General features: G+C 41.9%; 1 protein-coding gene across 1 annotated transcript; it reads left to right on the top strand.

The window, feature by feature from the left end:
• The first annotated feature begins 1,145 nt into the window (after window positions 1–1,145).
• Window positions 1,146–26,798, top strand: LOC138648331 (cytochrome P450 4A6-like). The gene is made up of 12 exons (XM_069737973.1): window positions 1,146–1,528; window positions 2,966–3,110; window positions 8,368–8,412; window positions 8,589–8,716; window positions 8,800–8,924; window positions 9,425–9,576; window positions 10,304–10,410; window positions 16,715–16,905; window positions 17,377–17,510; window positions 21,483–21,547; window positions 24,437–24,519; window positions 24,828–26,798. Exons 1-12 carry the CDS (start codon window positions 1,337–1,339, stop codon window positions 25,015–25,017), a joined length of 1,557 nt encoding a protein of 518 aa, XP_069594074.1. The 5' UTR covers window positions 1,146–1,336; the 3' UTR covers window positions 25,018–26,798.

Here is a 26,798-nt window from a genome sequence, read left to right as displayed (position 1 = left end):
AGGAGCCAAGAGACCAGTTCCAAGTACAGGTGTCGAGAGACCAGATCTGTGTTAAGGAGTCAAGAGACCAGATTCGAATAAAGGAGCTGAGAGACCAGATCTAGGTGAAGGACTCGAGAGACCAGATCCGGATAAAGGAGATGCGAAACCAGATCTGGGTAAAAGAGTTGTGAGACCAGATCTGAGTAAAGGAGTCGAGAGACTAGATCCACTTAAAGAAATCGAAAGACCAGATTCGAGTAAAGTAGTCGAGAGACTAGATCAGAGTACAGAAGCCAAGAGACATATCCAAATAAAGTAGTCGAGAGATTAGATCCGGGTAAAGGAGCCAAGAGACCAGACCCGAGTAAAGGGGTCGATAGACCAGATCTGTGTAAAGACTCGAGAGAGACCAGAGCTGGGAGAGCGGAGTCAAGTGAAACAGAAGCAGGGCAGAGAGCGATACGAATCGGCTGCAGCAGAGAGATGTTCATGTGAGCCATCGCTTCCAGTGTAGATGTACGATAATAAGTGGGGACCGGGGAATGAAGGCAGCCAGTGTGACAGTGTGCCGAGTAACTGACCAGTCTGGGACTGTAGCCTAGTGAGTAGTATTGTTGACCCCCTAATAGGGCCTGTGTGACGTTCTGTGTTGCCTAGAGAATGACGACAATAATGGGCTCAGTAGTGACAGTGATGCCCTTTAGGTTGAGGTGTTAAGACTAAGACGTCACTGACGATAGCAGTTACTTAATGTTATTAACAGAACAATAGTGTGTAAATAGCATTGTGTCAATAGCTTGTTCATCGGAATTACTGTATTTTTCTTGTAACATAACTTATTTCATTTTCACTGCTTACGCTATCCACTGATATTGTGCCCAAGGCACCTTTTTCATTGTGTCAATCAGGATTGGACTGGCCCACCAGAGAACCGGAGAATCCTCCGGTGGGCCCTGGCTTCTCCTTCAGGAGAGTTCATAGTGCAAACCTTGCATTTGCTATGGAGCTCTTCAGTGGGGGAGAAAGGAGGGCCCCCAGAATCAAATCCTCCGGTGCGCCCAATGTTCTTCAGTCTGACACTGGTGTCAATCGAATAGTTGTTGGTTTAAGTACCACTATCTCCTCATTGTCTGCGTTCTACCTGTTAACGCTAGTCTCAGTCTAACTTTCCGTGCTTCACAATGTGTCTGTCTATGGCTCCTTCCCTCCCTGTGGAATGCTGCCCTCCTCCTCCTCCTCCTCCTCCTTTGTACAATGTCCTATGAGCCTGCCTCATTAGAGCAGAATCTTCCGCTTATTTGTTGCTGCAACATAATCCAGCTAAATCTAGCAGAGCTCAGGCTGTGTCTCGGCCATGTCAGCCCCTGTATTCTTTGGACTGCTCCCTAGTAGTCCCTCTGATCTGTGGTCCTGGGCTGCCTGGTTCTGCCTCCTGTTTGTGTTGGTAAAAGGCTGGAGTCTGTATCTAAAATGGAGTCAGCTGGTTAAAGCTTTTAGCCCATTTGAGGGTCCCAAGCGTCACTGGTTGTATGGCAACTCTCATGAGGTAAGAGGCGAGCAATGTGATTAACTTTGTGGAAGATTTTATTAAATATTACCATACCGATTACATAACAATTCCATAAGCAAAGCCGCTTATTTTATGAGCAAAATTCCATTAATCTGGAATCTAAGAATCCAGAAAGTCTGATGGGAGGTTTCAGTGGATAATAATTTTGGCACCATCTGTAGCCTGCACTTCAAACTCTTTAAGGATTGGGTAATTTTTCGTTTTTGCACCAATGTTTTTTTGCCGCCCTTTATTAGAAGAGCCAAAACTTTTTTTATTTTTCCATCGACATAGCCAGATCAGGGCTTGTTTTTTTTTTTTGCATGATAATGTGTAATTTGTATGACACCATTCATTAACCATATAATGTGCTGAAAATGGGAATGGAGTAAAAATGTTGAAAAAAAAATGTAGTTTTGTCAGTGTTATTTGGGTTTTGATTTTCCGGTGTTCATTGACTGCTACTAATGGCGTGGCAACATGATTCTCCAGGACAGTGTGATAACAGTGATAACAAATTTGTATAGTGCTTTTTTTACATTTAAGTGGTTAAAAAACTGCTGAACTTAAATTAACAAATTGGTTTGTGTTGCCATTTTTTGAGACCCATACCTTTTTTTTTACTTTTCTGTTGACCGAGCTGTAAATTTTGGTAAGCAAGGGAGTAGTTTAGCGCCAAGTGTCTGAGTACAATTAGCCCATGTGAAGTATCAGGGGACAGTTATACCAAGGCTTGTTCCTCGTGGGAGTGACAGTGGGCTGAAGGCTGGCAAAAAAGTGACGAATATTCTGGGGAAATGCTGTGTATTGGGTCAGCGAGAGTAATGTGAAGAACAAGAGGTGCCATGGTGCTGTGGTTCAGCGCGAACTGGGAAGGTCATCGGGGAGCAGACTGGGAATCCTTCCTCCAACACTTTTTCTTACAAGTTTGATATATGTTCAGTCGGATATACACCTTTCCCTCTAATGTCAGTTACATTGTTCTTGATTTTGACTTTCTTGCCACAGTTCATTAGCCATCACATGTAAGTGCCCTTGGCCATTTTTTGCAGTTACCAACAAAATGAGAGAGCCGCACATACTGTATGCCAGGGGTGTCAAAGTGCATTCCTCGAGGGCTGCAAACAGGTCATGTTTTCAGGATTTCCTTGTACTGCACAGGTGATAATTTAATCACCTACACACATAATGATTGCAGCACCTTGTGCAATGCTAAGGAAATATTGAAAACACGCATGGTTTGCGGCCCTCGAGGAATGCAGTTTGACACCCCTGCTGTATGCTGTCTTCTCTTCAAGATCAATGCTAGTCCCAGTTGGATATTTATGACATATCCTGACTGTAAATTCGGTGACATGGAGACTGCACAAAGCATTGCTGTTTACTGTGACTGTCTCATTTATGACAACCTGTCTGTCTTTATCCCAACCATAGTTCCTTCAGCATGGCAATGACATGAAGATTATGGTTCGTTATGCCGAACAATACCAATACGCCTTTCCACTGTGGATGGGAAATTTCTTTGCAGCCCTGGCGATATGCCACCCCGATTATGCAAAGGCTATCCTGTCCAGACAAGGTAAGAGGATGCCTGCTGACCATCTGTCTGGTACTAAAGCTCCATTTCGGTATCCGTAGATATCTCGTTGATAGATCATAACTTGCTAACTCGAGACAACCCTTCTATATTCTCGGAAAGAAACATTATAGGCAAAGCTATGGGGCCTGCAGGATTGCTCGAGGGCACAAGTCATTTATGCTAGATGCCCAATATGTGGCATCATGCAGGCTCCTTATAAAAATTATTCCCTAGTATAAGCCGCAGGTTCCACCACACCTCGTGAAACTCAACACAACCAGCCATAGAGTCACCATTTGGTGAGTTACTGTGCGAGCAGTGAGATTATGAAAAGAGATGAGCGAGTATGTTCGGAAAATGATTGCCAAATCCGAATTCGCCATATTCGTCCTGATTTTATGTTTGACGATTGTTTCCAAACATATTCCCTCATCTCTACTCCCATTGAATTCAATGGTGTTTGGCTATGTTAAGCGATTATGGCAAATAGGGTGATCGTAATCTGAACCAAATATTGAAATATTTGCTGATCTCTAATTATAAACTTCTCTGCCATGTGATTGTTGTAATGGTTGATTCACTAAAAAAGTTCAGGGAGGATTACATAATTTACAAGTTATGGGTACAAGACTCTGTGATGGGGCGTTGATCCAGGGAACTAATCTGTTTGCCGGATGTGGAGTCGAGAAGGAATTTTTCCCCTAATATGGGGCAATTTGCATTTGCCCTAATGGACATCATTTTTTCCCCTGGGTAATACCTTCAAGAGCTGGGAGCCCTGATAGGGGTCAAAGGGCTGCACACACGGTTCGGTCCTCTTAGAGTTTGTTCACACAGATTTTTTTTTTTTTAGAAATTTTGAGAGTAGAAACTGAATGGAAATTCTCGAAATCCTACTCAAATTCCTCAAGTACTCGGAGTTTCTGCTCAGTTTTCGATCAACAAACACAGCAAAAAGACTCAGTATGCAAGTACTCTTAAGGCCGGCGTCACACTAGAGAGTTTTACGGACTTATGAGAGGCGCAAAAACTACGCATTGCACACGGACCAATGTTTCTCTATGGGGCAGCTTCTATCTGGCGTATATTACGCATCCGTATTTTTCGGGCGTAGAAAATCGCAGCATGCTGCGTTTGTCAGCGTATTGCACAAAAAATTCACCAATGAAAGTCTATGGGGGCGAGAAAAATACAGATCACACACGGACCATCAGTGTGACTTGCGAGAAATACGCAGCGGTGTTCTACAGAAAAGCCGGTAATTCAGCGCGGTGTACAGTAAAATCACACTGACAGGTTAGAATAGAATAGATAAAATAAAAGTGTACACATAGTATAGGTATATATGTAAATATATATATATATATATATATACAGTGGAGCAAAAAAGTATTTAGTCAGTCAGCAATAGTGCAAGTTCCACCACTTAAAAAGATGAGAGGCGTCTGTAATTTACATCATAGGTAGACCTCAACTATGGGAGGCAAACTGAGAAAAAAAATCCAGAAAATCACATTGTCTGTTTTTTTTATCATTTTTTTTGCATATTATGGTGGAAAATAAGTATTTGGTCAGAAACAAAATGTCATCTCAATACTTTGTAATATATCCTTTGTTGGCAATGACAGAGGTCAAACGTTTTCTGTAAGTCTTCACAAGGTTGCCACACACTGTTGTTGGTATGTTGGCCCATTCCTCCATGCAGATCTCCTGTAGAGCAGTCATGTTTTTGGCTTTTCGCTTGGCAACACGGACTTTCAACTCCCTCCAAAGGTTTTCTATAGGGTTGAGATCTGGAGACTGGCTAGGCCACTCCAGGACCTTGAAATGCTTCTTACGAAGCCACTCCTTCGTTGCCCTGGCGGTGTGCTTTGGATCATTGTCATGTTGAAAGACCCAGCCACGTTTCATCTTCAATGCCCTTGCTGATGGAAGGAGGTTTGCACTCAAAATCTCACGATACATGGCCCCATTCATTCTTTCATGTACCCGGATCAGTCGTCCTGGCCCCTTTGCAGAGAAACAGCCCCAAAGCATGATGTTTCCACCACCATGCTTTACAGTAGGTATGGTGTTTGATGGATGCAACTCAGTATTCTTTTTCCTCCAAACACGACAAGTTGTGTTTCTACCAAACAGTTCCAGTTTTTTTTCATCAGACCATAGGACATTCTCCCAAAACTCCTCTGGATCATCCAAATGCTCTCTAGCAAACTTCAGACGGGCCCGGACATGTACTGGCTTAAGCAGTGGGACACGTCTGGCACTGCAGGATCTGAGTCCATGGTGGCGTAGTGTGTTACTTATGGTAGGCCTTGTTACATTGGTCCCAGCTCTCTGCAGTTCATTCACTAGGTCCCCCCGCGTGGTTCTGGGATTTTTGCTCACCGTTCTTGTGATCATTCTGACCCCACGGGGTGGGATTTTGCGTGGAGCCCCAGATTGAGGGAGATTATCAGTGGTCTTGTATGTCTTCCATTTTCTAATTATTGCTCCCACTGTTGATTTCTTCACTCCAAGCTGGTTGGCTATTGCAGATTCAGTCTTCCCAGCCTGGTGCAGGGCTACAATTTTGTTTCTGGTGTCCTTTGACAGCTCTTTGGTCTTCACCATAGTGGAGTTGGAGTCAGACTGTTTGAGGGTATGCACAGGTGTCTTTTTATACTGATAACAAGTTTAAACAGGTGCCATTACTACAGGTAATGAGTGGAGGAAAAAGGAGACTCTTAAAGAAGAAGTTACAGGTCTGTGAGAGCCAGAAATCTTGATTGTTTGTTTCTGACCAAATACTTATTTTCCACCATAATATGCAAAAAAAATGATAAAAAAACAGACAATGTGATTTTCTGGATTTTTTTTTCTCAGTTTGTCTCCCATAGTTGAGGTCTACCTATGATGTAAATTACAGACGCCTCTCATCTTTTTAAGTGGTGGAACTTGCACTATTGCTGACTGACTAAATACTTTTTTGCCCCACTGTATATATGTCAGTGAGACATATATATATATATATATATATATATATATATTTATATTTCATACAGCGCTAGATAGCAGAAAAGCCGGTAATTCAATTGCCGGCTTTTGCTATCTCCTTATCAAACCTGACAGGATATGAGACGTGGTTTACATACAGTAAACCATTTCATATCCCTTTTTTTCGCATATTCCTTACTACTAATGTTAGTAGAATGTGCGTGCAAAATTTGGGTGCTCTAGCTGTTAAAATAAAGGCTTAAATCGCGGAAAAAAATGGCGTGGGCTCCCACACAATTTTCTCCGCCAGAGTGGGAAAGCCAGTGACTGAGGGCAGATATTACTAGCCTGGAGAGGGACCATGGATACTGCCCCCCCCCCCCGGCTAAAAACATCTGCCCCCAGCCACCCCAGAAAACGCACATCTGTAAGATGCGCCTATTCTGGCACTTAGCCTCTCTCTTCCCACTCCCCTGTAGCAGTGGGATATGGGGTAATAAAGGGTTAATGCCACCTTGCTATTGTAAGGGGACATTAAGCCTGGTTAATAATGGAGAGGTGTCAATAAGACACCTATCCATTATTAATCCAATAGTAGTAAATGGTTAATAAAGCACACACAAATTAGGAAAAAAGTATTTTATTGAAATAAGGACACAGGGTGTTGTAATAGTTTATTATACTCTCAATCCAAATGACGAACCTCATTCTGTAAAAAAGGAAAAATAAAAAAACAACAATATCCCATACCTTTTTGCCATTACAGTCATGTCCCACGCTGTAAATCCATCTGAAGGGGTTAAATAATTTTACCAGCAGGAGCCTGCTAATGCAGCTGCCCCTGCCTGTAAAAACTGGGGAATGAATTGAAAGCAGGGGAACGTATCTACCTAGAGTTGCGGTGCTGCGCCTCCTGCTGGCATAACCTCATATGAACTCGAGCGTGGGAATTTTTCGGAATATTTTCTCATGCTCGAGTTCATATGAGGTTATGCCAGCAGGGGGCGCAGCACCACAAATCTACGATGCTACGTTCCCCTGCTTTCAATTAATTCCCCAGTTTTTACAGGCAGGGGCGGCTGCATTAGCAGGCTCCTGGCTGTAAAATTATTTTACCTCTTCTGATGGATTTACAGCGTTGGACATGACTGTAACGGCGTAAAGGTATGGGATATTGTTGTTTTTTTATTTTTCCTTTTTTACAGAACGAGGGTCGTCATTTGGATTGAGAGTATAATAAACTATTACAACACCCTGTGTCTTTATTTCAATAAAATACCTTTTTCCTAATGTGTGTGTGTTTTAGTAACCATTTACTACTATTGGATTAATAATGGATAGGTGTCTTATTGACACCTTTCCATTATTAACCAGGCTTAATGTCACCTTACAATAGCAAGGTAACATTAACCCCTTATTACCCCATATCCCACCGCTACACGGGAGTGGGAAGAGAGTGGCCAAGTGCCAGAATAGGCGCATCTTACAGATGTGCCTTTTCTGGGGTGGCTGGGGGCAGATGTTTTTAGCTGGGGGGGCAATAACCATGGTCCCTCTCTAGGCTATTAATATCTGCCCTCAGTCACTGGCTTTCCCACTCTGTCAGAGAAAATTGCGCAGGAGCCCACGCCAGTTTTTTCCGCGATTTTACCCTTTATTTTAACAGAGCTCCCAAATTTTGCACACACACTCTACTAACATTATTAGTGAGGAATATGCAATAAAAAAGGGATATGAAATGGTTTACTGTATGTAAACCATGTCTCATATCCTGTCGGGTTTGGGAAGGAGATAGGAAAAGCTGGCAAATGAATTACCGGCTTTTCTGCTATCTAGCGCTGTATTCAATATAAATACATATATGTATATATATACATATATATATATATATATATATGTATATATATATGTCAGTGAGACACATATATATAATGTGTCTCACTGACATATATATATATATATATATATATATATATATATATATAGACTGAATATATGTTTTCACGAATATTTGAGCCCATGGATCCATTCTATGTCCATTTTGCAAGCCTGCGAGAAAATCTCGCTGTACGGATGCCATACGGATTACATACGGAGGTTTACATGCGCAAAATACGCTGCCACACCCTGCCTACGGATGACATATGGATCACTGTTTTGGGATCATTTCTGCTTATTGCGCATGTAAAATACGGACCGTATTTCCCTACGCCTAGTGTGACGCCGGTCTTAATGTTCTTTTCAGCTATAGTATCTTGAAATATATTCTCCTTTTTTTCAGATCCTAAGGATAAATTTACCTTTGGCTTTCTGACTCCGTGGATCGGTATGTAATCCTAGTACTAGTTGATGTGCCTGTAGACATTAGATGCTTGATGGTGATTTCATCGAAATACAGTGATCAACTTTATGTCTATGGGCACCATCAAACACCTCCTTTCAAAAACTTAGACCACATCTTAAAGCCTCACAAGGCTCATTTTTAACTTTTGCATCACTCAGGGGAGGGACTGCTGGTGTTGTCAGGACAGAAGTGGTTTCAGCACCGCCGGCTGCTGACCCCGGGATTCCACTATGACGTACTGAAGCCGTATGTCAGTCTGATGTCCGACTGTGTCACCGTCATGCTGGTAACGATAGAAATAAGTATTTAACAAAGAACATAGTATTCCATTCTGTAACTCATTCCTGTTCTTTTCTCATTTTTTTTTAGGACAAATGGGAACGTCTTACTGCTAAAGAAAGCCCAGTGGAGCTTTTCCATCATGTCAGCCTCATGACACTGGACACCATCATGAAATGCGCCTTTAGCTATCACAGCAACTGCCAGATGGACAGGTTTGTCAAAACCCTGTAAAAAAACCTTTTTCGTAATAAGAATTTGCATTTCATAAAAAAAATAATTGTACAGAATTATAGAAACACAGGTGCTTTCATCAAATAACGGCACCACTTCTGTTCGCAAGGTGTGGATCAGACTTCTTCCAAAAACTGCGAAACCTCAAACTTAACACACGGACAGATGGAAGAAATCAGCCATGTTTTTTTAATCCTCTACAACTTCAGGAGCCCGCTCCATATGAAGCAGTTTCTGCGGTCAATAACGAACCTAGCAACTAAGCGGTTAGACAGAGGAAGCGGTCTCCCTCAGTCACCCCATATTCCTCTGCAACACGATCATGGCTTGTTGTATCACCTACTGTCCTAATGATTGTCGCGGCTCCTATTAAGTGCTCCCAAAATATGACAGGCAATGAAATAGTCTTATGACTCCCTAAATATATTAGATTACACTAAAATTGGGCACATTGATAACATTCCAATCTTTCATCTTATAGCGAGAGTGCTTACATCAAAGCTGTATATGATTTATCACATCTGGCGGACCACAGATTCTTCTTTCTCCCGTATCATAATGATGTGATTTTTCATCTGAGCCCCCATGGATTCCGATTTCGCAGAGCCTTAAAGATAGTGCACGGACACACGGGTGAGTGTAACATCTAGATTCGGGATAACCCTCCATGCTTTCCCCCAATCTGTTGCAAGGGAGTTAAAGTATAGCAAAAGCTGATTTAATGAGAAATTGCTTTTTATTTTAGTTTTAAACTATTTCTCATAATTTTTCTTTTTAATTATTTTATTATCCCACTTTATACATGTTGCCGAACGGTGGATGTTCTGGTCTTGAGACCTTCAGCCATCGCTTAAAAAAATAAACCTCCAAAACACTCTGAAACATGCAGTTCATTAGGCCTGAGAGGGCATGGAGCGGAGCACAGGCTCAATAGAGAGTTTGTGATCCTGTACACGGCTCTGCCCATGGGCTCAGAGACTTTGTATTGAGCCCGTACATCGCTCCATGCAGGAGTTGAGTACAGTACTTTGGCTTGATGAGTTGTATGTTTTAGAACTTTTTGTTTTTGAGCAATTGGTGGTGGTCTCAGGACCTGAACCTTTACCGATTGACCGCAAGTGTATGGGTAAATATAATAAAAAAATAAAGATGATAAAGCACATAAAGTGAACCTTAGTTTATAGCTATGACCAATTAATTGGCACATTATTTGTTTGCATTAGTCATGAACTTTGAGTTGTAGCTAATTCTAACAAACTGGACTTTGCCATAATTTCCAGATACAAAGTAATATGATAGCCGTGATCTAATGATGACAGGGCAATAATCTCCATAAATTCTGTACGGTACTTAAATTTAGATAAAGTGATTAAAGAGAGAAAACTATCCCTAAAGCAAGATACGGAGCTGGAGAAGATCCAGAAGAAGAGGCACCTGGATTTCCTTGATATTCTGCTCTGTGCTAAGGTACTGTAGATTGTAGCACCCCATGTATTACCCAGACAGGAGAGATACTAAATAACAGCAGCTTGCACCCTCATTTGCTCAGTGTCCCTGTGTACTACATGACTGCCTTTTTATTTGAATGATTACGTGGTAATTTTTGGAAAGTTTTTAAAACCCTCCAGTGCTAAGAAAATAAGTGCATGGCATACAAAAAAAGTGCACTAGGTTTCTGTTTACTGCAAACCCTCTCCCAAAAGAGAAGGGCCCCCACATTCTCAACCCATGGAGCAAGAATTGATCATAAGGGTTAGGAATTGATGGCCTCCCTTCAGCCAACTTTAGGTAGAGCCCACCCTTCTCTAATCTTCCATCTAGGCTGCCACCCCAGTGTCCACTGGGACCTAAAGTCAAGATGCCATATACGATCTTGTACATTTCTTGGTAACCTGTGAGGTGGCCAGGGTGCTAGTCATGGTGAGGGGCTGCTGTTCCAGCACACCCTGGCACCCCGCAAAGAAAACACAATGTCCCATCTGTTGTGTGTTTTGTGAGAAATGCAAGTGTGGCACCCCAGGAGTTCGGGTACCACAGTAGTGCTGTCTTCCTCAAAGGGAGGATAGAGCTATGTCTGGAGACAAGTGAGGTTTCCTTTGGTAGGTTTACACACACACAACACCTTCCACTTCCAGGCCAGGAGGGGGAGCTCCAAGCCCTGTTTTAGGGCAGCTTCCCTCAATAAAGATCCTGGTTTGGATGCGGAGACAGCTCAGTTTGTAGCAGAAGTCTGTGTGTGAGGACATTTCAAAAAACCTGATCTGCACATCCAAACATAGACTGAGTGTGAACAGGTGCTGAACCCAGAGTCGCCAACTCGTATATAGTTAAATAAATAGGGCAGCTCTCATTTTTCATATTTCTAGTGCAGTAATGCAGTTTAAATTTCGTGTTTTCAAGTTTGCATGTTTTGGCGCTGCAGTGTGCTGCCTTATTTATTTAACTATATACGAGTTGGCGACTCTGGGTTCAGCACCTGTTCACACTCAGTCTATGTTTGGATGTGCAGGTCAGGTTTTTTGAAATGTATTCTCTAGCCTTCTGATCGTGCACTCCCCGCCTCCTAGCTTCAGGTGTTTTAATTATAGTAGGTCTAATACCCCTCCACAGTGAGAGAGAATTTGAGTCCAAGGAGAGGTTTCACATGTACCCATTCAGATGGAGACGTTTATTCTCAGCGAGGTAGGTTTAGAGTAGGACCTCGTATAAGAGAGATGCCGTAAAGTGGCTACGAGGTACACATAAAATTGGCCATTTTTATGCGCTAAAAGCTCTCATTTTTCATATTTCTAGTGCAGTAATGCAGTTTAAATTTCGTGTTTTCTAGTTTGCATGTTTTGGCGCTGCAGTGTGCTGCCCTATTTATTTAACTATATACCAGTTGGCGACTCTGGGTTCAGCACCTGTTCACACTCAGTCTATGTTTGGATGTGCAGATCAGGTTTTTTGAAATGTATTCTCTAGCCTTCTGATCGTGCACTCCCTGCCTCCTAGCTTCAGGTGTTTTAATCATAGTAGGTCTAATACCCCTCCACAGTGAGAGAGAATTTGAGTCCAAGGAGAGGTTTCACATGTACCCATTCAGATGGAGACGTTTATTCTCAGCGAGGTAGGTTTAGAGTAGGACCTCGTATAAGAGAGATGCTGTAAAGTGGCTACGAGGTACACATAAAATTGGCCATTTTTATGCGCTAAAAGCTCTCATTTTTCATATTTCTAGTGCAGTAATGCAGTTTAAATTTCGTGTTTTCAAGTTTGCATGTTTTGGCGCTGCAGTGTGCTGCCCTATTTATTTAACTATATACGAGTTGTGTGTGAGGACAGACAGGAGTGGAGCACAGAGGAAAGTGAAAGCTCCAAGAGGCCATGAGTAGGCCTCTGAAGAGTATCAGCACAAGAATCCGGATACCGGGAGCCCGAGCCTTTTGTGGATTATAAAACAGAGAGCAGAACCCGGGGGTATTGTTCTACAGGGACTTTGCCCATAATTACCTGTGGCACAGCAGCACCTAGGAGCCTGGAGTCACCGAGAACAGACCCCTTTTCACACGGCCCGAACTGCCTGCCATACAGGTACCTGTCCTAGGACAGCAGAACGATAAAAGACCTTGTTGAGACACTTAGTGGCAGCAGGGACTTAGAGACAGAAAGCGCAGAGTGGTAGGCTCCCACCTGACTTACCCAGGGGAACTTGCTTGTCTCTGGACTGCCCAGACTTCTCTGCCTGCCCTGTGGTCTGGTGCCCTGGACAGTGGATGCTGAGGTCTTCAGTAAAGGTAAAGAGACTGCAACCTTGTGTCCTCATTCTTTACTGCGCCATTCACCATCCACCATCGACACACCGGGAGCCCTGGGGATATACTTCACCTGTGGGAAGGTATACCATCTAGCTGCCATAACATCACCCTAGCGGACCCCTTAAAGCAGCGTCGGTCCCCACTGACCGAATACCACAGGTGGCGTCACGAACATAAACTTTATCCCTTTAAAGACCTTTCCCCTTTTACATGGTCTCCCAGGGCCACGGACCGGGTCGCAGCCACCATGACATCCCCCTGTGAACACCGGACCCGGTACCGAGTACTCCAAGCCCTTGGGGTGACTCACAAGTCACTCTCTTTTAGATTAGAGTTCACCTCAGGTTGCATGGTTCCAGTTTCAGATGTTATCACACACTGATTACCGGAGTCCAAGTCCATTTTTAACAAATCAACTTTACTCAGCAAGTTCAGTTCAGCCACACTCTCCACATGTAGACACAATACCCACCCTTTAAGCGTTTTAATTGTAGCACAGTTAAAAGCAAACATGTAAAGCTTGATGCTTACATTTCAACTTTAAGACACATAGTTTGAAGGTTTAAAGACAATGCCGTGGCACTGAGCTTAGCTGTACTTTTCCAGAAGTGACAATTTTGGCAAGGGCGTTGCTCTTACACTGTACAAGGTAGTCATCAGACAGCAGTCCATAAGTCCTCTATGTGTCTCGGACCACCTTTCGGCAGAGGCACCACCTTCAGCATATTTTCCTATTTTGACAGTTCAGAGCGGGTCTTAGCATAGTTGGCAATCACAGTAATGAATTTCAAGAACTCTCTTTACAATCAGGTTAACCTCCGGCCTTCAGACCGCTGCATGCACAAACTAACCGCTTGAGAAAGAACTTTAGCTGAAGTTGTATACATTTCCTAACTAGCCCCTACTGACCCCCTAGCGCACTCTCACCCTACAGTTTGCTGTTTTTTTGAGGGAGGATCTGAAGTGACCCTTCACGGTTGACTCAGTGACTTCCAAATTGATCCACAGGGCGTTGCCAGCAACTGAGAATTACCAGACGGAGACATGTCTCTGTTTGGGGGATCAACGTCAAATCCCTAATCCCGTTTATTGTGTCGCACTTTTCATAATCTTAGCAAGTTATACTTCAACCAATAGTATAAAATCACACTTGCAACACTTGACCTATAAGAATACAGAAAAACCGGAAACTACATACCGTATATGGCCGTGTCTACGTGGCACAGAAAAAAACATAACAGCCTGTACATCAAGGTCTCGTAGAACAATACACCCTCAGTCTCATGTCTTGTTCAGGTTGAAACAATCAAGGTCTCATAACAACTATGAACTTTAGCCTAGTAACAGAATTTATCTCAAAACAGCAAAATGGAGTCAAAAAGCACAAAATGAAGCCCGCTTTTATTTTGATCTTAGTTTAACCCTTCACAGGTTCACACTACTCAATAGCTTTTATTAGAAAAAAAACAAGAAAAAGGGGCTGAAAACGGAGCACTTCTGAGGAAGGATATTAGATATGGTGAATGTGAGCAACCATGTTAAAACTCAGTAGACCCCCCCAAAAAAAGCCCCCACAAAATGTCAGAAAAAAATAGGACAATAAAAAATTATTTTGGTTAAATTACCTTTATTGATAGCGGTATATAGCACTACAAACACAAGAAGTGCCTGCACGAATAATAACATATAATTTATACAAATAGTAAGTAAAATGTAAAATATGACACATATATTAAAGACCACCTCACCGGGTAAAAATGCTAAAAAAAATATTATTATGCTGAAAACTTATATGCAAGTATAGCAATAATATAATTTAAGTTAATTATAGCAATAATATAATTTAATTTATCTAGGAAGGAACCACAGAGACCATCTACCATGGTCTCTGTGGTTCTTTCCTTGAAAAATTAAATTATATTATTGCTATAATTAAATTAAATTATATTATTGCTATACTTGCATATAACTTTTTAGCATAATAATATATATATTTTTTATTTTTACCTGGTGAGGCGGCCTTTAATCTAATATATGTCATATCTTACATTTTACTTACTATTTGTATAAATTATGTTATTATTCGTGGGGGCACTTCTTGTGTTTGTAGTGCTAGATAACGCTGTCAATAAAAGTAATTTAACCAAAATAATTTTCTATTTTGTCTTATTTTCTCTGACCTTTTATTCAGGCTTTTTTCTTTGGGTCTACACGATTTCCGAATGGTCTGCCATTCTTTCCTATACAGCAGATTTGTCACTCACCGTATATAAAATCGGCCACATTTTCTTCTATCACTACTGGTAAACATCCATTGCTGTGGTCAGTGCGTGTTTTTAAATTAATGTTAAAACTCAATCAGCCTGCTGCTACCAGGTTCGGGCATCCTTAATGAGGTGCTGTAATATGAGGCAGCTGAAAAACAAAAACAGGAGTGCCATCCTGAGACCACGATAGATCCTCACTGGGAAGTTAGGAGTTAAAGCACCACTTACATGGTAGTGGGGAGGAAGATTCTATCTATTGTCCATCCAGGTCAGCCCCTCATCCTGAATGAGCAATGGAGGATGCAGTGAATGTGAAATGATGGGTGGAGGTAATTACCAAACAAAGCAGGAAACTAACAGGGCTTATTAGACAATTAAAAGTCACTAAGATTCAAATCTACGCATTTTGGGTTTCCCCTTCATCTGGATATTAGTCCTGTTAGCAGAGGTGAAGCTCATGGGCCCAAATGCAAAAGCTCCCATGGGACTCCCAATTATTGCATAGTCTTTATTAGCATTTGGTCTTTTTATATAGGCAAAAGAGACTTTGCAACCTTTGCACCTATTGTAGTTATTCCCTTTGCCGGTTTGGTAGTTACTGCTGCCCATCGTTTAACATTGACTACGTTGTCCATTACTCACGGAGGAAAGAGGCTTACCTGGATATAAGGGGGGATAGGAATCTTCCTATCTCCCTGCGAAGAACCACACTGTGTGGGTCTACCGTCCTCTCTGACCTGTTCCCTCACCCAATCAAATAAATAAGGCAGCACTCTGTAGCGCCATAGCTTGCAAACATGAAATATTAAAATTTTATTGCATTACCACACTAGAAATATGAAAAATTGAGAAAGCTTAGCGCATAAATTGGCCTATTCATGTATACCTGGAAGTCACGTTAAGGCGTTTCTCTTTTCCAGGTCCCAACACTGCCTTTCCTCTTTGAGAATAAAGTCTTCATCTGTATGGGAACTTGTGAATCCTATCTTAGACTAAAATCTATATCTCTGTGGAGGGGTAGGGTCCTGCTGTAATTAAAGATGCCTGAGGCTAAGAGGCGGAGTGCTCAGTCAGAAGGCTAATGAATACAAATTTCCACAAACTGACCATCACATCCAAACATAGACTAGGTGTGAACAGGTGCTTACTTAGAGTCACCAACTCATATACAATCAAATGAGGCAGCACATTGTAGCGCCAACACTTGCAAGCATGAAATATGAAAATTTTATTGCATTACCACACTAGAAATATGAAAAATTGAGAAAGCTTAGCGCATAAATTGGCCAATTCATGTGTACCTGAAAGCCACGTTAAGGCGTTTCTCAATTCAATTTTCATATTTCATGTTTGCAAGCTATGGCGCTAGTGTGATGCTTTATTTATTTGATTGTATAAGAGTTGGTGACTCTAGGTTCAGCACCTGTTCACACCTAGTCTATGTTTGGATGTGACAGTCAGTTTTTGGAAATCTGTTCCTTCACCCAACTTGTGTACCCCCCACCTGCTCATAATGATCATTAGATTGATATGGGTAACTTGTACCGCTGAGCTACAGGTACAAAGGTTGAAAATCTAGTTTGTATAGTAGCTCCAAAGTTTGTTATTGCAAGTGGACAACCTATTCTCCAGTCGCCGGGGATACAGCATCTGTAATTCACCGTAGCCGGTTGAGCTTAAATACGTAACATGTATTATTATTATTAGGATGAAAATGGTCATGGTCTACCTGATGAAGACCTGCGGGCAGAGGTGGACACTTTTATGTTTGAAGGACACGATACAACGGCCAGTGGCATCTCCTGGATATTATACTGCATGGCTAAATACCCCGAGCACCAGGAGAAATGCCGGGAGGAGATCAGAGAGGTCTTGGGAGATCGGACCACAGTGGAGTGGTGAGAGTTTCTAATTTTCAGCACTTATGTACATGATTACTGTCATATATTATAATCAGAGGAGGTCTGGGGGCTGGCATGTTTTCTCTATATGTTCCTCTCTCCCATTCCTTGTGTTCTATAGTGCAGCTCTGCTTGTTCTCATGAGCTGTATTCATGAAGCCCACCCACTATTTAACAGGTTGAAGGCCAAGTTCTATGTAAAATAACCCTGTGGCATTTGTACTATACATCCCATAAAGCTGGACAGATCTCTTACCAGGACCATCTTTCTCCAGATGTCCCATGCACCCCATCATGCTGCCTCTATGGTACATGCACCCTTGTTTTTTGGAATTGCCTGAAAATTGAAGAAATATTATGATGAATCCTCAACAAAAATGGCCTAAATCTTTTTCAACCTGTTTCCTTATCCTGTAAAGCTGTCTGTATGCCTGATCGTTATGTTTTATCATTAATTCTGCATGCCAGGGAAGACCTGGGAAAGCTGCAATACACCACCATGTGCATTAAGGAAAGCATGCGTCTCTTTCCTCCTGTACCGGAAATCGTTCGCCAACTTAAAGAACCAATCACGTTCTTTGATGGACGAAGCCTGCCCAAAGGTGGGTGACATCATAAAAAAGTGACTCTATCTACATTTAAAAACTTACAACTCATTTATCTATCATCTATCTATGATCTATCATCTATCTATCAATCTATCATCTATCTATGATCTATCATCTATCTAGCAATGATCTATCATCTATCTATCATCTATCTATGATCCATCATCTATCGAGCAATGATCTATCATCTATCTATCATCTATCTATCTATTTATGTATCTATCTATCATCTATCTATGATCTATCATCTATCTAGCAATGATCTATCATCTATTTATGATCTATCTATCTATCTATCTATCTATCTATCTATCTATCTATCTATCTATCTATCATCTATCTATCTATGATCTATGATCTATCATCTATCTATTATCTATCATTTATCTATTATCTATCTAGATACACCATGTTCCAAATTATTATGCAAATTATATTTTTCTCGGATTTTCCTAAATGGTCGGTGCAAATGACAGTCAGTCTAATAAAAGTCATCACCCGTTAGATTATACATCGAATTTTATTGAAGAAACCTCCCAATGATAACAGTGTAATCTCCAAAATAAATAAAAACTCACAATGCACTGTTCCAAATTATTAGGCCCAGTAGAATTTCTAAACATTTGATCTGTTTTAAAGAACTGAAAATGCTAATTTGTGGAATTTGCAGCATTAGGAGGTCACATTCACTGAACAAAAAGGCGATTTAACTCCAAAACATCCAAACAGGCCAAGTTACATGTAACATAGGAGCCTTCTTTGATATCACCTTCACAATTCTTGCATCCATTGAACTTGTGAGTTTTTGGAGAGTTTCTGCTTGTATTTCTTCCCTCCCAGAGCTGCTGTTTTGATGTGAACGGCCTCCCACCCTCATAGATCTGTTGCTTGATGATCCTCCAAAGGTTCTCTATAGGGTTGAGGTCAGGGGAAGATGGTGGCCGCACCATGAGTTTATCTCCTTTTATGCCCATAGCAGCCAATGACTCAGAGGTTTCTTTGCAGCATGAGATGGGGCATTGTCAGCATGAAGATGATTTTGCTCCTGAAGGCACGTTTCTGCTTTTTAGACCAAGGAAGAAAGTTGTCAGTCAGAAACTCTATATACTTTGCAGAGGTCATTTTCGCACCTTCAGGAACCTTAAAGAGCCCTACCAGCTGTTTCCCCATGATTCCGGCCCAAAACATGACTCCTCTGAGTCACCCGTCAGGGAAGTGGGGTACTCGGTACCGGGTCCGTTACTTAAAGGGATGTGTCATGGCGGCGGCGACCCGGTACGTGGCCCTGGTCGCCCATGTTAAAGGGATAGCCTTTAAAGGGATTTGTAAAATAATAAATGTTCGTGACGCCACCTGTAGTATTCGGTCAGGGATGACCGACGCTGATTTAAGGGGACCACTGGGGTGATGTTATGGCAGCTGGGATGGTGTAGCTTCCCATAGGTGAAGCTGGCTCTCCAGGGCTCCCGGTGTAGTAGATGAAGATGGTGAGTGGTGCGATAAAGAACGGAGGACATAGGTTTGCAGTCTCTTTACCTGGTTTACGGATGGTAGCAGGCAGCCCCAGTCCAGGGCACCAGATCACCAGGCACCAGGGTCCGGCATGCTTGGAAGCGAGTTCAGAGTCCCCTTTGACCAGGTGGAGTTAAAAGCCTTCCTTTTAGCACAGTGGTATTGTAGTCCCTTACTGCCTAAGGCTTATTGCAAGGTCATCTCAGTTCTCTCTGTCCCCCTTTAGGTAGGACTCAAACCCATATGACAGGTGACACGAGACTTTTTACGGAGTCTGTATCACGACCCAGGCTCTGTGTCACTGTGTCTCCTGGGCATTAGGGCGGACAAGTTACATGAAGTCTAGCTGTCCTACCGATTTCTGCTGTGCCTCCTAGAGTATGACACAACCTCGGTCTTCCAGTTACCGGTATCTGCGCTCTGTCAGGGAGGTAGCCCAGTTGCTGCTATTATCCCTTGTTGTCACTCTCCTGTGCTTCGCTCTCCGGCACGTTCGCTACAAGCTTGTCTTCCTTCTGTATCTCGCTATCTAGGAGCTGCAGCATTTCAGGCTACATGGCCCATCACTCGTCCTTCTGCCTTAGACTGCTCCCGTCTGCTGTCTGGCACCAACTGTGTAAATCTTCCTAACTGACTAGCAACTAACTCCTCCTCCCGACCAGAGAGAGCAGTTCCCCTGAAGTCAGGTGTAGAACTCTCCCCCTAGCCTGGAGCCAGAACGGTGTTGCATGTGCTAATTACCTGTTAAGAGGAATCTTCCATCACTTCCAAGCGTGACATCACTCTCCCCGTAAGGAAAGCATTGCCACTGTGACAACCAGGACCCTGGAGCATCACACCTCCACCTCCTTGCTGACGTCGCAGCCTTGTTGGGACATGGTGGCCATCCACCAACCATCCACTACTCCATCCATCTGGACCATCCAGGGTTGCTCGACACTCATCAGTAAACAAGACTGTTTGAAAATTAGTCTTCATGTATGTTTGGGCCCACTGCAACCGTTTCTGCTTGTGAACACTGTTTAGGGGTGGCCAAATAGTAGGTTTATGAACCAAAGCAAGCCTTTGAAGGATCCTACATCTTGAGTTTCGATGGACTCCAGAGGCACCAGCAGTTTCAAATATCTGTTTGCTGGTTTGTAATGGCTTTTTAGCAGCTGCTCTCTTAATCCGATGAACTTGCCTGGCAGAAACCTTCTTCATTATGCCTTTATCAGCACAAACATGTCTGTGCTCAGATTCAGCCACAAATCTCTTAACAGTACGATGATCACGCTTAAGTTTTCGGGAAATATCTAATTCTTTCATCCCTTGACCAAGGCATTGCACTATTTAATGCTTTTCGGCAGCAGAGAGATACCTTTTCTTTCCAATGTTACTTGAAACCTGTGGCCTGCTAAATAATGTGGAACATCATTTTTAAGTAGTTTTCCTTTAATTAGAATCACCTGGAAAACTAATTATCACATGTGTTTAAGATTGATTTCAGTGATCCATTGAGCCTTGAGACACAATTCCATCCATGAGTTTATTTAAAAAACAAAACAATTAAATCTTTGACACTTAAATCCAATTTGTATAATAATTTAGAACACAGTGTATCTATCATCTGTCTATCTATTATATATCTATCATCTATCTATCTATTATTTATCTATCATCTATCTATCTATCATCTATGTATCTAGCATCTATTATCTATGTATCTATCTATGTATCTATCTATGTATATAAGTCCACCTTTATTTTGAAAATGTGAGTGTTGCTTTCCATTCTTTTTTTTAAATCTATCTATATCTATCTATTATCTTTCTATTTATTATCTATCTATTTATTATCTATCTATCTATCTATCTATCTATCTATCTATCTATTATCTTTCTATTTATTTTCTATCTATTTATCTATCTATCTATCTATCTATCTATCTATCTATCTATCTATCAATCATCTATCTATCTATTATCTTTCTATTTATTATCTATCTACCTATCTATCTGACTATCTATCATCTATCTATCTATCATCTATCTATTATCTTTCTATTTATTTTCTATCTATCTACCTATCTATCATTATCTATCTATCTATCTATCTATCTATCTATCTATCTATCTATCTATCTATTAGAAAAAAATGGAACAAAACTTGTAATGAATGGGTGCAAAGCCTGCCAGCAATTAATCTAATTAATCTATATACTTGCGAATAATCAAAAAAAGAAGAATGGAAAGCAGCACTCCAAAATTTATCTATCTATCTATCTATCTATCACCTACCTATCTATTATCTATTTATCTATTATCTATTTATCTATTATCTATCTAAAATCTATCTATCTATCTATCTATCTATCTATCTATCTATCTATCTAATATCTATCTATTATTTATCTATTATCTATGTGTTATGCTATGTTTTTATATGAAGAATTTCTGTGCCTTCTTTCTATAGGTACCATTGTTGTCATCTCTATATATACTATAAACCGGTGCCCCAGTATCTGGGAAGATCCAGAGGTAATACTATAAATGTTTAATGTTCCCATCCATTTCCTATAATTCCATTCTGCTTTATTAATCAGGACCTGACATTTATAAGTATCCTGTATCTAAGCCAAATGTCACAGTCCGTGCCCCAATAATGGGACAGGTGTTACATGGAGTGGTGATAATCACTGTGTCTGAACATGATTTGTGCAATTCCCCACAGTCCTGTAGAACTATTATAAGATGCTTAAAGGGGTTTTCCAGGACTTTTGTTTTGCTGACTTATTCTTAGACTACAGAAGGTCAACAATATAAGATCGTGCCTGCACCGATCAGTTGTTATCTGCATGTAGTGGACACTGCTGGGTACTGCAGATCAGCTCCTATTGAAAAAAGTTCTTGGCAGTGACCACTACATTTGGTACGGAGCTGTGCTGTTCCATACTGTATACTTCTATATTCCGGGGGTGATAAGAACTGATTGATGGGTGTGCCGGGTCTCAAAATTCAACTGATTGTTAGGTGTCGAGTTCCCGCCGCTGCACAGGGGGAATCTCGAACCATGTCCACTGCGGTTTCGCATTCTTCTCCAGCCGCAGTGGAGCTTGCTCAGCAGAGACGTCGGTCCCAGCGTCTGGCTCAGGCAGATACTGTGCGCTTGGTTACTGCTGCCCTTCCAGGTCCAGCCATTGTAACCAGCACTGATCAGCAGCGAGCAGACGCTCCTGGGACTAAGTCCTGCTTTTTCTCTACTGTAGCAGCTCCTATTGGATCGCTAGGAAGGTCCCGGAGAGCTTCCGCTATAAAAGGTTCGCATGGCCGCACGGCTAGTATAAACTTCATAACGTGTGTGTGGAGATGAATGACTGTCGATGGATGAAAGCTCCTTAATCATTCCCATTCCTTGTGTTGTTGACTGCTCGCGAATGGTGGAAGCTATCTAGCGCCCGACAGTGCTACCTGCACACGTAGCACACGTTACAGTCCCTTTTTGCAGTACCCGTCTGTACGGCACCGTGCGCAATCAGTGCACTTTCCTGACAGCCTGTCAATATAGGGTGGGAATTCCCGCTTGGACTCTGCATCTGACTTGGGGCGTCCTCAGGAGCAGGCTCAAAAGCCACCGAGGGTCAGAGCGAGTCCAATCGCCAGTTTAGTGGGGGTGATTCATAGCGATCCCACTAGTGTCTTGCAGCTGCACCCTGTGACTGCTAACAGGGCGCAGCGTATTTTGGCGACTCTGTGACGCAACAGAGTTAGCTTCCATTCACACTTGGTGAAGCCTAACCCATGTGTTAGCACGTGTCCATCCGCCATTACTGAGCAGCAGGTGCCATCTTTGCATGGTGGACCCTGAGCTGCAAACGCACCTCATATCTACCTCTTTACTATTTGGTGCGTTCCTCTAGCCCCAACACTGATCTTATTTAATTGACTTATCATGAGGAAAGCTCATCAATATAAAAGTAGTGAACAACCCCTTTAAAATTCACAAACATTGTCTGGTCCTAGACAGCAGCTTCCCATTATTTTCTTTATCACATTCAAGCTCCTGATATCAAGTTTTCCTTAATATGTTACAATTTGTTCAGTGCCAACTGCAAACCCAAAGAGAATCCATTGCCTTAAAGGGAACCTGTCACCTGAATTTGGCGGGACTGGTTTTGGGTCATATGGGCGGAGTTTTCGGGTGTTTGATTCACCCTTTCCTTACCCGCTGGCTGCATGCTGGCCGAAATATTGGATTGAAGTTCATTCTCTGTCTTCCGTAGTACACGCCTGCACAAGGCAATCTTGCCTTGCGCAGGCGTGTACTACGGAAGACAGAGAATGAACTTCAATCCAATATTGCAGCCAGCATGCAGCCAGCGGGTAAGGAAACGGTGAATCAAAAACCCGAAAACTCCGCCCATATGACCCAAAACCAGTCCCGCCAAATTCAGGTGACAGGTTCCCTTTAAAAGCAGTCCCTGATTATTACTATAAGGCCACGTTCACAAGTTCAGTATGTGGTCAGTTTTTTACATCAGTATTTGTAAGTCAAAACCAGGAGTGGGCGAAAAATGCAGAACTGGTGACATGTTTATATTATACTTTTTTCCAATGCTGATTTTGGCTAACAAATAGTGATGTAAAATACTTACCAGATACTGAACATGTAAACGTGGCCAAATGTATGAATAGCTAAAAAGACACCAATTTCCAAGGATGTGATTCTAATCTCTGAACTCACTTCCAGTCCTTTGCAGTAAGCCACCAATTGCCTTTGCTTTGTATTGGAATCCATTCCGCAGACTCAGAACTCATAAAAAAGCATACTGTAACAGGACTTTATCGTACCAAGTACAAATGTTTTTCTGACATCCCTGTGCACATTAAGCTAAAGTTGACTGAACCCACCGATGTAGGTAGGATCGGCTGACAATCTAATGTGTCTGGGGGGTCTACTGATTCTTCCCCGATATATAATGTTGAGGGAGAGAAGGATTCAGCATGTTCCGACCTTTTTGTTTATCTAGCGATAAACTGTGCTCTGTTGTAGCTATATACACAGTAGCTGCAGAGATCACTGGGGAGAGGTGGGCGTAATCTTTTCTCCCCTGCATGATACTGCCTGCTTGTGATTGGTCAACCTCATGCAGGGGAAGAAGTGCACACCCACAGTGACAAACCAAATGCCCAGTTGAACTATAAAATGCATTATAACCTAAATTTTACAAGAAAATATCCCCACAATGAAATGTAGGAATTAAATATAAAACATATGTTTTACTCAGCTCTGCAGTCACTATTCCATAATGTGGCCAGTTTAACATGCTGAAACTGGTGAAAGGTCCTCTTCAAGAGTTCCATGTTGCAAACTTTCCCGAAAGGGTGATATACACTGTTGTTCACAATACTAATACTGTGTCTCTTTAGGTGTTTGATCCCCTGAGGTTCTCTCCAGAAAATTCGGGGTCGAGACACTCTCATGCCTTCCTGCCATTCTCTGCAGGAACAAGGTAATACGAGAAGGCTAGATAAAAATAGGAGCCTACATAAAGAAAAAAACACTTGCATGTTAATGAATTGATGTTCAGGGGGATTGTATACTGTACATTATCTCTTCTGCTAAGCATCCATGACCGAAAAGGCATGAATATCTTCAAAACCAGTTTGGAATGGGGTTGTCCTCTGCTGGAGTTATTGGAGCCATTACTGTGTCATAGCATTGCCAGTCCCCCCACAAGTGTTGTGTTGTACCCTGATAGGTCATCATATTTTGTATTACATGTATCTATACCATACCATTTTATATTCTCTCTCCCAGAAACTGCATTGGACAGAATTTTGCAATGAATGAAATGAAAGTTGCCACTGCTTTGACCTTACAGAAGTTTGAGTTACTTCCGGACCCTAAGAGTGAACCATTGCAACGAGCCCAATTAGTTCTACGCTCCATGAATGGAATACACATCTATCTGAAGAAGATAAACTGTGACAAGACGAAAAATATCTAATGTTTTATACATTTCTTCATATCATTATATCATTTTTTTAATAATTATTTCTAATTTAGGATAAATTTATAGTAAAATTTCACAGTATGAGCTGGATGAATGAGTATGAATATTAAATATCCTTCCGAGCTCCAAATCCTCTGTGTACATGTAAGGGTAAATCATAACATTCTGCCTGTCTGCAGCCACCACTAGGGGGAGTTTAGGAGCTTACTGAATACTTATTATTGAGTTCCATGTATGCAAATAGTTCCTTTGCTCCCCCTAGTGGTGGCAGCAGACAGCCAGAATTTTACCTTTTAACTTTATGGGGGAAATGTATTAACCACTTGTAGAACACCCAATGACTTGAAACATCTGGATAACTCAAATATGACTCTTAGAATATCATTGCTGAGTCAGCAATGGAGATTGGGCAGCTGCAGGAACAGATCCTGGCAACAAGCGATGGCTGGAGTCTTCTTGTCGATTGGTGTGTAAGAATCTGAGTGACTCAGACATATATTCCGATCTTTCCTGTATGACCACACCACCACGCTTTTCCGCTTGCCTCACTGCAATGTCCTTTTACTGAAAACATAATTTGATGGCCAATTTTTCATGTGCAGACAAATTATTTTTCATAACAAGGGAGTGCCCACTACCCATCTTGCTTACTTAATATTCTCACTGATCACTTTAAAAGAGTGTGAGAAAAAAAATTAGCAAATAAGAAAACATTTACTGAACTGGCTGCAGTTTTTAAAAAACGCTTTAAAGGGATTGTCCAGGCTTGGGACTCAAGTCTACATCACTCTATGTGACTTCAGACTTGTGAATCCTCACAGTGCGCACAGTGCAAGGTGTCAGGATTCTCTGGTGTCGGAAGTGTGCAGTCACGTAACTACAAGCATGCGATCGGCATACTTCCATCCGCCTTCCGACTAGACGTGTCTGGCCTCTTTCAATTCCCCTGTATTGGACCATGACTAGTTGGCCTGTGACCACATGTATGCAAATCGCATATTTGTAGTCAAGCCCCCGCCCGCTACCGGCGTAGGAGAATCCTGACAGCGGACACACCGCACGCTGTGAGCATTCACAAGTCTGCAGTCACATAAAGTGATGGCAGCCTTGAACCCCAAGGCTACACAACCCCTTTCAGGAGAAACATTATCCTTCCATAGGCATAGTGTCTAGCTACAAATGCAAAATGAGTGAGTGCAAAACCGTTCCTTTTTAGCGTACATTTTCTGACCACGTATAATTCAGGCCACAACTTCATTAGAACCATATTGTCACAGCATTGGCACATCCTGCGGAGCCACCCCATACCGAAAGAACATCAGTCTAAAAATACAATTTGTGTAATTTATTGGCCCCAAGCACATTGTGGAAAAAGAAATCCAAAACCTAGGTCTGCTTCCTTCCTTGGTCAAGTCGCATGAGTGTGAATGAATCATAACATTTGTTAGTTGTCCTACAGACTGTTATCTATCTCCTGCATGGTCGCTTCAGTACGTAGGCCGCACTGTCCGGCAATACATAGTAACATAGTAACATAGTTAGTAAGGCCGAAAAAAGACATTTGTCCATCCAGTTCAGCCTATATTCCATCATAATAAATACCCAGATCTACGTCCTTCTACAGAACCTAATAATTGTATGATACAATATTGTTCTGCTCCAGGAAGACATCCAGGCCTCTCTTGAACCCCTCGACTGAGTTCGCCATCACCACCTCCTCATGAACAATACATGAACACACACCGCTCGAAGGTCAATAAAAGTTTTTTGAATCA

This window comes from Ranitomeya imitator, chromosome 8, assembly GCF_032444005.1.
Source record: "Ranitomeya imitator isolate aRanImi1 chromosome 8, aRanImi1.pri, whole genome shotgun sequence".
NCBI classification, from domain to species: Eukaryota; Metazoa; Chordata; class Amphibia; order Anura; family Dendrobatidae; genus Ranitomeya; species Ranitomeya imitator.
This window is presented reverse-complemented; position numbering and strand designations above follow the sequence as displayed.

Coding starts and splice junctions, on each gene's coding strand:
- LOC138648331 (XM_069737973.1), top strand. CDS start 1,337: ATGTCAGCCCCTGTATTCTTTGGACTGCTCCCTAGTAGTCCCTCTGAT. Junction 3,111..8,367: donor GGCTATCCTGTCCAGACAAG/GTAAGAGGATGC, acceptor CCTTTTTTTCAG/ATCCTAAGGATAAATTTACC. Junction 16,906..17,376: donor GATCGGACCACAGTGGAGTG/GTGAGAGTTTCT, acceptor TCTGCATGCCAG/GGAAGACCTGGGAAAGCTGC.